This window comes from Juglans microcarpa x Juglans regia, chromosome 6S, assembly GCF_004785595.1.
Source record: "Juglans microcarpa x Juglans regia isolate MS1-56 chromosome 6S, Jm3101_v1.0, whole genome shotgun sequence".
Lineage (NCBI taxonomy): Eukaryota > Viridiplantae > Streptophyta > Magnoliopsida > Fagales > Juglandaceae > Juglans > Juglans microcarpa x Juglans regia.
The window spans coordinates 21,324,104-21,336,804 of record NC_054605.1 but is presented as its reverse complement, the minus strand read 5'-3'; the positions used below and the strand labels follow the sequence as shown (position 1 = coordinate 21,336,804).

Below are 12,701 nucleotides of genomic sequence, written 5' to 3'. Positions count from 1 at the left end.
TTATTAACATTATTTTATAGTAAAAATAATTTTATAATCTAATGTACCGTATCAATCCGTATAATTTATTTTTATGAAGTCTCTTTATAGTTAAAATATTTTTCATAAAAGATTAATTTACAGATTAGGCCCTGTTTGGATTCAAAGATAGTTTCATTTCATCTCATCTTATCATTACAATTTTTCTAAATTTTCACACAAAATATAATAAATAATTAAATTTTTTCAAATCTCAAAATAACAATAATATTAAATAATAATAATCTAACAATATTTTATTTAACTCATCTAAAATTATTTTATCTCATTTCACTATCCAAAAGAGCTCCTTGATTACTTTCAATTTAAATGGGAGTGATATTCTAAAGTTATTGAGAAATCTAAAATCTTAAAACGACATTTTAAGGATGGTACCACCCACTGTTGGGTCTTTGCTGGGAACTCCCGTTAATTCATTTTAATTTTTTTTTATATTATTTTTTTAAAACTTTTAAATATTTTAAAAAAATTACAATATTATTAAACAACACATTTTTAATAACTAAATAAAAAAAAACTTTTAAAAAAATGGAATGGGAGCTTCAACAGAATCCCTAACTTTTTCCTTTAACTAATACATAAAAGAATGAGTTTAAAAAAAAAAAAAAAAAAATTGGACGCTGCTACATCTACCTCTCAAAGCTCCCACTGGAACCTACCATTAGACATAATTAGTCTTTTTCTTTTTTTGTTGTCTTTTTTACATGAATTTTTTTACATTTTTAAATATTTTTAAAAAATTAAAAAATACAATATTATTAAAAAAATACTTCTTTAATCACTAAGTAAAAAAAAAAAAATTTCAGTAGTAACACTGAGATACAAGAACCAGTGGTGAGAATATCATTTTCCTTAATTTTTAAGACGGTACTACAATCATAGCTGGTTCCCGCTATTTATTTTAGTGTGTTTTATTTTATTTTATTTTATTGTATATATTTTTTTAGCACTTAATATATTTATTTTAAAAAAATTACAATATCATTAAAAAAACATTTCTTTAATTACGAAGTAAAAAAAAGAGAAATTTTATTTACAGTCTCTATTTGGAGACTGTATGTACAAATCCTTCATTAAATAAAAAAAAAATATTATTTTAATATGAATATTATTATAATTTTAATAAAAAAAATTAAAGATAAAATTAACTAAGATTATAATATAATTTTTATTTAGTGGTTGTACGTAATATTGTTCGAAAAATAATAATAATAATAAAATAAAATAAAAATGCCAGCGGTCCGCTGGGAGCGCGACGACTAACATCATCCAAAAAAAATCTACCTGCGTCCACGGAGTGTCCAAATTCATTCTACGGGACGCACAGCAGTAGGAGACGGTGTGTGTGAGACAGATAGAGAGAATGGCGTGGTGTGCGGCGAGGTCGATGCACGCGCCGATGATCGACGTGGGAGCTCTTCGAAAACGGGCTCCGTTTGCCGCCGGCGTAGGATTTGCCTCAGTCGCTGGCACCAGCTTGTGGCGCTCCTCCTGTTCCTCTTCCAAGCGATCTATGCCCCCCTTCGCTTGCTTAGGCATTTCCACTGATTCTCGTGAGTTCACTTCTTTTCTTTCCGCATTTGTTAGAACGCCTTCTCAGGAAAGAGAAGGAAAAGAAAAAGAAAAACTTTAGGAATGTGGAATATTGTCCTGATTTTACTCTAAATCAGTTTAAGTTGCTGATATAGGCTAGGTTTGAGTGATCAATTTTTTGGTTTTTGAGTATCAAACCGTGCCAAAGTTCCGTTCCGTAGTTCAGAACTTTAGGAATTTATTTTTCTCTGATCGAGTTTAGAATTGTAGTTGTTTTTTTAATTTTCTAATGCTAGAACTTTAGGGGGTTTTTTCCCGATCGAGCCCAGGGTTTCGCTTGCAGTAATGTTATTTGTTCTCACTGATTGCCGATTGGTTACAATATGAACGTTAGACATTGGGAATAGAAAATATGTTCGAAATGGACGCATTTTTGGGGAATTTACGGCCTATTTCATACAAGTTTATCGAAGTAGATATGAGTTTACTTAATCAATGGAAAATGTATAACCCTCAAACGGGAAACGCCCCAGAACTACCTCTGGAGTCTGTATGGTACCCACTACCCATAGGAATTTAAATCAGTTTTTCTCAACAAAATTCGGCATTATGGCATCTTTCGATATAACATAGAGTTGTGGGGTTGGGCCAGTGTCTAAGCTACCTCATTTGAAAGAGAAGGGATAGTGGTGATATTTTTTCTGTAATTCACCAGCTCAAATGATATCTACATGACTAGGATTAGAAAAGTTAATAGTTGTTCTGAATGTTATTTTATTAACTTTTATTTTATTGTATTCTGCAATCCCTGAACATCTGTGCATATGATTTCGTGATTGCAGGTGTAAAGGAAGCTGTTCAAACAGAAAAGGCTCCGGCTGCCTTGGGACCATATTCTCAGGCCATCAAAGCCAACAACTTTCTATTTGTTTCTGGTGTTCTCGGACTTGTTCCAGAGGTTTGTTCTATCACCGAGAGAATCTTGCTTGCTACATTTCACCATTTTGCATGTGGCTTTAAGTTTTGTGCGCCTTGGGAATCTATGCTGATGATATGTGATTTCAACATACATACAGACTGGCAAGTTCATCTCGGATTCTGTGGAAGGTCAAACAGAGCAGGTTAAGTAAACTGTGTACTCGAGATTAATATTACTGAGATATATCTAGTATTTTATATTTTTGATTGGTATGTTCTTTCAAGCGATGTTTTTCTCTTCAGGAAATCGGTCTTTGATATAGCTCACATTGCTTGAGCTGATAATTAGATCTGATCAGGAAAAGCCAAAGTGAGATAGAAAATATGACAGCTACAATTGCTGTCCTACATTCTTAATCATTCCTCTCATAGACCTAAGAGACATGCGGATGGATACTTTGCCTGCTGCTTTTGTATATTACTTCACTTCTCAGGTTTTTTCATCTGTCAGATATCTGTATATGTGTATGGCCATGTTCAGTGGAAATTGTTAATCCTTGGCCTCTTGCCCAAAAAAAGATATTTATATTTGCCTAATGGGTATCTTGTCTCCCTTATTCAAGCTCAACGACCGTGGCACATTTTTTTCATATATGTTGATAGGTCCTCTTAATGACACTTGGCTCAGTAAAAGATTCGCAGTTGATGGTTCTTGTTTCCAATTTTCAAAGCAGACTGTTTCAAACATATTCATAGAAATAAGAATTTGCAGGTTCTCAGAAATATGGGGGAAATACTGAAAGCTGGTGGTGCGAGCTATGCCTCAGTAGTTAAGACAACTATCATGTAAGAATTCCTCTATTACTCTGCCCTGTTGCCTTGATCTCAAAAAATGAGTGTTGCCAAAGAAATGAATTCCTTTTTTATTTTTTGCTGCAGGTTAGCTGACTTGAAAGACTTCAAGAAAGTGAATGAGATTTATGCTAAATGTGAGTTCTAGAACTAAAATTGATGTTTTTATGTTAATTGAAAAACTTGGACTTGGCAAGCAAACAGATGTGTGGTCAACTGTGTTTGCACCATGTATATTGTATTCAACCTGATAAAAATTTTTTACATGTAGATCTTAAAATCCCCAGTGTGGGTAGTACACTTGTAGAAAACTTCTTGCCGACGGCCTGTGCACCCTCGGGATTAGTCGGGACACTGTTCCTAGACACCTGGTGCCAATAAAAAAAAAAAACAAAATCCCCAGTGTGGGTATCTAGGTTACCATATAGCTTAGTAGTTGAGACTTTTGCTCACAGTTGATCACATCAAACAAATTGAAGTAGACATTGTTAAATTTCCTGATGACCATTGACGCCTGATTAAATGTTTTGCTTGACAGACTTTCCTTCCCCTGCCCCGGCTCGTTCAACATATCAAGTGGCGGCATTACCATTGGATGCCAAGATCGAAATTGAGTGCATTGCTACCATATGAACTCCTTTGACGTAATGGCATATGCTTCTTTAGACAGCTCTGGTTAATAAGGTGGGAGGGGTATCTCCAAGATTTGGAATTGGACTTTGTTTTGTCTCCCAGTGGAGGTTGTAGTTACTTTAAGAATGCTATCATAATAATTGAACTTGTAAAAACTGATGAGAGAGCATCAACTAGCAGCACAAGGATATCTAGTGCAGTGTCCTTGTTAGATGACACCGATAAAGTATTTGGTTCACCTGTTTTGGCAGTGAATGGAAGGCAACGCATATGCATTGCTTTAAAACCAAGTTTACTTCAGAGTTTTTAGTGCAATGCATGCACCGTTAGTGCCATGAAAGCATGCGATAGCCATCTCAAATGGCCAAATCGAAAAGTGGTTTTGCCATTGAATGAGAGTGAGTAGGCCGCCATGTGTTTTGGCCATTAGAGAACAACTTTCTAATCTGTTTTCTTTCGGTGCTTTGGTTGTCCAAGTTACCCAATTTTCATCGCCCATTCACCACCCTCAGATCACCTTCAGCTTAACAATGTTTTTCAAAGTGGATAAAATATCATTTTCTTTTCAAATAACATAACCAGAACCTTAAAATCAACATTGAAAAAAATAATACAGAGTTCGAAGGCTTTGCTTAACCTTCATGGTACAGCCAGGTATTTCCGAGAGTGAACGGGCCGCATGCCCCTGACAGGACCCCACTAAAGTGGAAGGACCTAGGGTGTTATATCATGTTTTCGGACCGTGTTGTGTCAAGTCATAAATATTTTACTATATAGGTCAACTCAAATCTGAACCGTTAAGTTAAATATGTCAAACATTTAAATTACAACTCAATCTATCTAGATAACGGATCGTGTCGTATCACTCATTTTGACTCATTTAATAATTAATTAAAAATTGGCCAGCACGACACGATTCTTTTAAACTAATTTCATATAAATGGGTTGAACTAACACGTATAAGCCACTTGACTTGATTAACATAATTTCACATAAAATTTAAAATATATATTTATTAATAAAAAATAAGACTACCTATTAATAAAAAAAATATCAATATTTTTCACATTTTAACCTATAATGAAACCAATATTATAAACCCTATAATAATAAGTATGAGCATAGGTCTAGAATTATAATTCCAATAAAAACATAAGCATACTAAAAAATATTAATATTACAACTCAATAATAATAAAATTATAATTTTGAAATAAAATCTAAACGGGTCGAAATGAGTTAATTTCAGATTAAGCGAGTTGATCCGTTATTACCTGTTTATAAATTATGTTTTAATGGATCAACATGTTTTGATTCGAATATGTTAACATTAAATTCTAATTCGTTGATTTTGTATCATGTTCATATTATATTTTCGAATCATGTCATATATTACCATTTAGGAACGATATGGCATCCAAAAACAGTGAGACATTCGGCGCCAGCATTTAATCAGTTGCGACATCCAGACAATCCCGTCTATTCCTCCAACTATTCCTTGCCTGATCCCCCCAAAATGGGGCAAAATGTCACAGTCTCGGATATTTTTACGCACCTTAGCTGGGCCTTAGTTGAATGAGTGAAGCCGTGATTGTAGAGTGAAATATGTAAAGCCCATGACTGTAACTGATTGATTAGAAGCCCAAGATTGTATAAAGGAAAATGCCACTCTTCCTGCTGGAACTGATTTTTTCTTTTTCTTTTTTTGGTGGTTGTTGTTGTTGTTGTATAAAAGGGATACGAGTTGTATAGCGGGAAAATAACATGAATGATACGGTTGATTTCTCAATTCTCTCTGTTTCTTTCTCTCTCTCTCTAAATCTTTTCACGATCTTCTTCTTCTTTCTTGCTTTCTTCTTCTTGGTGTGTGACACAAAATAAACAAGAGTAAGATTTCCCCAATCACAGTATTTCCAAAATTCGTTCTTTTCTTGCATGTAAATCTGGGGTGGTGGGACGTACACCCGGAGTTATATTTCTATTTCTTTAACCTTTTTTTACCTGGGTAATTTACATACTTTTTTTGTCATAATTTTTGTTTGCCTTTTGTTTCCCGTAAAGTGTTTCCTTTTTCCCGTCTCTCATGTGTTTATGAACGATGGCCGGGAACGTGCAGTTGAATCTCGTCGGTATTCCACTTCTTCGTCTGTGAAGTTGAGTCTGGATTAGCTTAGGAATTTAACATTGGAGCCTATTGTTGCTTCTAAAGACTAACTATGCCATTGCTTTACACTGCACAATAGTTTTCTTCAATTTCATCAGTTCTATTTTTTCTTTTTGATTCTTCTTCCCTCCACGCAAATGGGTTTCCTCTATTTTGTATTGCAATTGCTTGCTTTGGGTTCTATATTGTGCGTTCTGTATACATTTCTGGCTAACATTATATGTGATTATGATTGTTTTTAGGATATATTGATCTTAACATGGAAGGTATTGTGGTGAGAAGGGTCATTCCCTCGGACAATAGTTGCCTCTTTAATGCCGTTGGGTAAGCTCAGATCGCAACACACATACTCGCTATTATCAATTGCAAGGAAGGGAGTGTGTTTGTTATGTCTGATCTTTTTTCTTGTTTCTTGAGTTGCAGTTATGTCATGGGTCATACCAAAAACAAAGCACCTGAATTGAGACAGGTTACAATCCATAGCTTGTCGTCTTTTGTGCTAACATCTTAGTATAAGTTATTTTCCAACTTTTCAACCTCCATTCATTTGAAAATCTTATTCAGATTTAAATTTTAAATTTTGACCTTGCAGAATTCAACTGATCAAACTTCATATTCTATATGGCTTTATAAACCTTTCTATTTAGTGTAAATCTGATACTTATTTATTTTGTTCATGTTCCTCTGTGTTGCTTTGATTATATACAAGTGTCGATATATTCTGACAAAAAGTTTTCTATGTAAGCATTTTATATCTTTCGCTCCATTCCAAATTAAAAGACCAAATTCGATCAAAATCAGACACGTGGCATTCTGGATATTATTCAAGGAATATAGAATTGCTAAGGTTTTACATTTGTGCAGACCTGCTTACACTTTTTTGCGTGCATTAGTAGCATAATTATTGCTTTTTATGCTTGTTTATCTTTACATTTTTATCAATAATTATGAAGGTTATAGCTGCAGCAGTGGCAAGTGATCCAGCAAAATATTCTGAAGCATTGCTTGGAAAGCCAAACGAAGAGTATTGTGCTTGGATTCTTGATTCAGGGAACTGGGGAGGTTTGTTGACTTTCCATTCTTAATCAGGGAAGGCATCATTGTCTGTAAGATGTAATCGAAATGAAAAAAAGGGGTCTGAAGTGTTGTGTACCAGTTTGTGTCGAATGGAGTTTTTCTCTGCTTTTGTTGGGTTCTCCTGCATATTCATTCAGTCACAGTCAAGCTCTAGGATGTTGTTAGGTCATATCTTGCTTTATTGTTCTTACTCTGTAAGTTATATTTATCTGTGAAGGTGCCATTGAGCTTTCAATATTAGCTGATTATTACGGGCGTGAAATTGCGGCATATGATATCCAGACCACACGATGTGATTTGTATGGTCAGGTTAGCATTAGGAATCCATTCTCTCTGGATCTGAATCTAGTCAACTCGCCATTACTTACTAAATATTTTGATTCTCTTTTTTGGGGTGCTATTTTACAGGAAAATAAATATTCCGAAAGGGTTATGCTGATATATGATGGGCTCCATTATGATGCCTTAGCTGTAATGTGGTTCTAATTGTTAATATATTATTCTCTATTTTGTATTTATTTTTGCTGATAGAGGAATAATAATAAAATCATCCAGCAACTACCCATCTATTTTGTATTTATTTATTTATTTTTAATGAATAGATGTCGCCCTTTGAGGGAGCCCCAGAGGAGTTTGATCAGACTATTTTCGACGTACATGACGGTACCATTGGTCCAGTTGAGGGGCTTGCTCTTAATTTTGCTAAGGAACAACAAAGGTAATATTTGAGGTTTCATCTTGGCTTCATGGTACAAGACAAATTTCCCAGACCGGAAAGTAGCACTTTCTTTTTTTATCGACTATGTTTAGCGAATAGTGTGTGATCATGCTGTAATTCCATCCTCTGCTATTTCCAGGAAAAAGAGATACACTGATACTGCAAACTTCACTTTGCGTTGTGAAGTATGCCAAATGGGAGTAGTTGGCCAGAAGGTCATCATTTCTCATCGATACAAATTTACGCTTCTTTTTTATTTGGATTTGAATTCCGAAATTCCCTATGATAAATTTGCTGACAATATTGATTTTCCGTGAACATGTAGGAGGCTGCGGAACATGCACAAGCAACAGGCCACGTCAACTTTCAAGAATATAGATAACACTGACCGTGCCTTTGCAATTTTGCTAAGAGTTGTGCAAAAATACAGAGGGAGAATGCTATCATTTCATTTCAATATCTACCATGTATTTGGGTTCCTTGAGAGTGTCAAGACTTTAAAACCATTTGGTACAAATAGAATAGTTTGCTCTCCGGATCACTTGCAATGAGAGAAGACTCATATAACCTAAACAAGTGAGAAACTGCAGCTACTCGTGAGACAAGATAATCTGGTTTGAAAATCGCTATTCCTCAGGGGTTGGAAGAAAGTATGAAACGCAATTTTTCTGTAGTGCATGATAATTGCATGCCAATATTGGAGAACCTGAAAAATTAGAGTTGTTTTCAAATGGGTACTTTTCAAGGTGGCAATGAAGCTAACTTGTTTCACTTTGGCTAAGCAGAATGAACAAACCCTGTCGTCCTGTCTAAAAATCTTCTTAAATCTTCTGTTTAAGAACATGGCGCAATTGGACCTTCTGGCTTTCCATCCTTGCCTCCAAAAGCTGTGCCATTAAACTACTCTTCTGTGAGCCGTGAGGATTGCACCCTTTCATCCCTCTAGTTACATAGGGATACCCACACTCGGGAGAACTCCACTGCCCCACCAAATCCGGGGGACTAATCCCACTTTTACCTGACACCCTATCTGGAGACATGATACTTCCATTGGATGTCAACTCATTTGAAAGTCTACCTTTCATCCCCTCTACAGAGATAATCTTGAAATTCTCATCATTACCAGGACATGATTTCCAAAGTCGTGTTATGGAGGAAACATTCTTCAACTGCCTCGTTGGCACTGAGAGGACTTCACTGATTTCAGTAATTTGTGGTTCTTGACCAACATTTTCGTCCCATTCCATTCTGCTCCTGGAGACATTACTTTCTCGGCGATTCTTGATGACATATGAGGCAGTCCCTTCTAGTGAATAGCTTGAGCCCTGATCCTCAAGATGGCTCACTGTTTCCCACCCACTTTCATCTTCTTCCATGTCACCATTCTCATCAACAAATGTATGCGAATGTCTCTGAGTGCTGTCCTTGCTGATTACATTAACCACAGGACTCACCGTATGAATTTTGGAGGCAGGGCTGGCAGGACTATAAGCGATACATGTTTCAATCTCCCTTTCATTGGATTCAGCAAAATTACCATCTTCGAAAACAGAAAAAATATCATCTGAATTGGGAGGTTCATAAGAGAATTCCTTTATAAGTTGAATATTCACGGAGGCAGTAGCCTCTCGGAGTAAATCCACTTCTCTCATCTCCTTCACATCCAAACTTGAATTTCTTGGCCTCGTAAATTTCTCTAGATCGGCTACAAGCTTGCTCATCTGAGAGTACTTCTCTTCAAGGGCCACCTTCGCATCGACCAGCTTCATCTGAACACGTTCTTCACGCCAGACCTCAGCCATCTGCAGCATTTGCCTTTCCTCCTCCACTTCCTCCAGGAGTTTCACGGACTCCCTCTTTAGCACTTCAACTTCAGCCTTGTCTTCTCCAATCTCCTTCGCAAGCTCATCGCATACTTCCTCAAGTAATTCTCTGGCCTTTCTTTCTTTTTCATAGTCCTGCATAAATCGCTTTGCTGATAATTTGGTATCAGCCAGCTCATTAACCAATTTGGAATTTACAATTTCAATCCTCTGGCGATTTTTTCTTTCCCGGTTCAATTCAGCTTTTAAATCATCAATAAAAGCACGGATTTTCTCATGCTCCCTGCTCCGCCATGAGGCCCTTTCCTCACTGATTTTCCTTAACAAGTGCTCCAGTTTCTTTTTTGAGTATCTGTGCTCAGTCTCAAGCTCCTGAATGCGGGCTCGAGCCTGCTCCAATTTGGCTTCAAGTACAGAAACTACCGAAACAGCACTTAGTTGTTGGTCAAGGAGCTTTGTGTGACTGTAAATCTGCAAAACTTCATCTGATGCCTTCAAGCAGACAGGATCCCACTTTGTTGCCCCCTCCATTGCAGAGTTTGAAATCTGAAACGAAGATTCAAGCTGAAAAGAGGAAAACCGTCGAGTATTAGAACTATCTTAGAAGATTTAGATTTGGGGGTTGGGAGAAGGGGGGGGGGGGGGGGGGGGGGGGGGGGGGGGGGGGGGGGGGGGGGGGGGGGGGGGGGGGGTGTTGTGGGGGGGCCAGTTCTTATGCGACTTGCAAAGAGGGCGTGATATTTTCTTAATTGTAAGCAAACATTCCTTCAGAGACAATGCTTTATTAAGTGTGAGGCCAAAAGCAAAGTTGTGCGTTCTCTTTTGTGCTCTCTCCTTTTCATACTAGAAAATTCTGACTCATGGAAAGTCAAACTTCAGACCAAAACTAAAATAGCCTATAGGGTATTCTCTAGCTAGGTCCTGCCAGTTTGTAAGACGCATGCAGTGCTGGATGAGTGCCACACGCATAAGAAGATAAAATGGGCCAAGTTTCTCTTCATCTACTCTATGATCCTCACTCATGAATCTATTGCAATGGCTAATAATGATCCTTGCTCAGAAGCTACTGAGTCCAACAGGCCCTATTAAGACATCATGGTTCCACCAAAGAACTTAAAGGAGCACCACACCTTACGCAAGAATCCGTTCTTTGTGCTGGCAATGGAACTACGGCTTTGTAAGAGATCCTCTGCTTCGGAACCATAATCTTCGCTGCTAGGATGGCAAGGAAAGGGAATTCCTACATGGCCAACACCACGCTGCATGGACAAACAACATGTTGAGAAAATTGGGAAGTATCTAGAATTGATGACACAAAAAATCTACCACAGCAAAACTCGGCCAACTGTTGATAGTCCACAAGAACAACATAGCCAACAAGGTGTCTACAAACAGAATCGTTTACATCACGAATTAAACATTCCCATAAATTTCAACTACTTGAGAAAAATTGTAACTGATTGAGGGAAACAAAAAAGAAGATGCATTTCAACTACTATCTTTCTGAACAGAGGAAGTTTGCCTTACAAATTTAAAATATTTCCAAGACAACAAAATTCATTTAAGAGAAAATGCTACCGAGCTTGCCTACGTATCTAACAATGATCGATGTCCCAAGGAGACACTTTAGGTCCTATAATTTCAGCCAACTACTGTATACACCCCAAAATGGTAATGAAAAAGCGCGCAAAAAGATCATTCAAATCAATTCTTGCATTCAAAAATCAAACATATTGTCAAAGTGAAACTCAAACTTCAAAACTAAGCAACAAGAAAGTTCACCATAAAGATGAAATCTCGATCATATCAAACAAAGCCTATAGATACATTGTCAAGTCGCAACTTCTCCAAATAAACCTAAATATCGCAGATCTTGATATTTCAAACAAAAAAGAAACTAATAACAAAAAAGTAAACTCGCCTGAAGCCCTAGCTGAGCTTTGCCCCGAAAGAGACGGCAGGATTCACCGGCGCCGGCAGCCACCAGGGGAAGATGCAACCGCCAGAGTCCTGCAGCGAGCTTCCTCGCGGACAAAACGACGCCGTCCTGGCGTTCTCTCCGGCGAATTTTCCGACGACATTCTCGAAGAGACTTCTGGTCATCGTCGACGCGGTCATTTCCGTTTCCATCGCTGCCGTAGACCTTCAACCTAAGCAGCGGGGTGTTGGGCCGGCTCCTCCGCCCGGAAGGAGCTCCAGTTCTCTTCAGGAAGGTCGAGTTCCGGGTTAGGCGCCGGGAAGGCTTGCGAGTGACTGGCTTGTGTTGGAGATCCGAGTCTGGGGGTGATTTTAGGGCTTTGGACGAGAGGTTCGCAGGGAACGTGGCCGGTCGCTCCGGCTTTCCGGTCATCTTCATATTCGCCAGCTAGATGCGTCCATTTACACACAGCCAGAGAGAGAGAGAGAGAGTGTGTGCGCGCGCGCGCGTATGAAAGACTGTGAGAGAGAGAGAGAGAGGGTGACTGGTGAGGGGCGTTGGTTCAGACTTCAGAGACAGTGATTCTGCTGGAGAAGGGAAAGAAAATGACCAGCACGGAGACATACATACATGCATGTGAATGTGAATCTTCTTGCGGCCTTGCCATTTCCAATCTTTACGGGCAGTGTTTGTAGCTTTGTATGTACTCTCATGAAAAAATAAAACTTTATTCTTCCTATATTATAAGAAAAAATCTTCATCGTCTCTGTAATTTTTTTTTTATCACATAATAATTATAAATTTATTTATTACGTTCTACTTATCAAATATTTAAATTTAATCAAATGAGTGACCGGTATAAACTTATTTAAATTTTAATAATTATATCATAAAAACCTTATAAAAATAGAACTATATTTAAAAAAGCCTAACAATATTTAAAAAAGATAAATGTTTTAGTTATAGAGATATTTCATACAAATAACAAACTAATGTGGTACATGATATTGTAAAATTAATTTTATTA

At 37.3% G+C, this 12,701-nt stretch overlaps 3 protein-coding genes and 1 long non-coding RNA gene across 5 annotated transcripts; 2 read left to right on the top strand and 2 right to left on the bottom strand.

Annotated features, from left to right (window-relative positions):
* The first annotated feature begins 1,270 nt into the window (after positions 1-1,270).
* LOC121236907 (reactive Intermediate Deaminase A, chloroplastic-like) lies at positions 1,271-4,261 on the top strand. Its single transcript, XM_041133417.1, has 6 exons — positions 1,271-1,592; positions 2,415-2,530; positions 2,649-2,693; positions 3,263-3,336; positions 3,430-3,479; positions 3,881-4,261. The coding sequence occupies exons 1-6, from the start codon at positions 1,403-1,405 to the stop codon at positions 3,973-3,975; spliced, it is 570 nt and encodes a 189-aa protein (XP_040989351.1). The 5' UTR covers positions 1,271-1,402; the 3' UTR covers positions 3,976-4,261.
* A 1,357-nt stretch (positions 4,262-5,618) lies between these two features.
* On the top strand, positions 5,619-8,383 carry LOC121236905 (OVARIAN TUMOR DOMAIN-containing deubiquitinating enzyme 2-like). Of its 2 annotated transcripts, none has more exons than XM_041133414.1 (9): positions 5,619-5,861; positions 6,381-6,462; positions 6,562-6,607; positions 7,092-7,200; positions 7,433-7,524; positions 7,624-7,686; positions 7,818-7,933; positions 8,073-8,148; positions 8,259-8,383. In XM_041133414.1, the coding sequence occupies exons 2-9, from the start codon at positions 6,398-6,400 to the stop codon at positions 8,313-8,315; spliced, it is 624 nt and encodes a 207-aa protein (XP_040989348.1). In that variant the 5' UTR covers positions 5,619-5,861; positions 6,381-6,397; the 3' UTR covers positions 8,316-8,383. The 2 variants fall into 2 exon arrangements, with proteins under 2 accessions (XP_040989348.1, XP_040989349.1); XM_041133415.1 differs by lacking the exon at positions 5,619-5,861 and adding an exon at positions 5,953-5,979.
* LOC121236906 lies at positions 5,692-6,139 on the bottom strand. The gene is made up of 2 exons (XR_005934837.1): positions 5,976-6,139; positions 5,692-5,917 (listed from the first exon to the last, which is right to left on the bottom strand). It is a non-coding gene; the product is annotated as an uncharacterized LOC121236906 (long non-coding RNA).
* On the bottom strand, positions 8,372-12,334 carry LOC121236904. The gene is made up of 3 exons (XM_041133413.1): positions 11,678-12,334; positions 10,887-11,015; positions 8,372-10,320 (listed from the first exon to the last, which is right to left on the bottom strand). The coding sequence occupies exons 1-3, from the start codon at positions 12,110-12,112 to the stop codon at positions 8,755-8,757; spliced, it is 2,130 nt and encodes a 709-aa protein (XP_040989347.1). The 5' UTR covers positions 12,113-12,334; the 3' UTR covers positions 8,372-8,754.
* Positions 12,335-12,701: the final 367 nt, after the last annotated feature.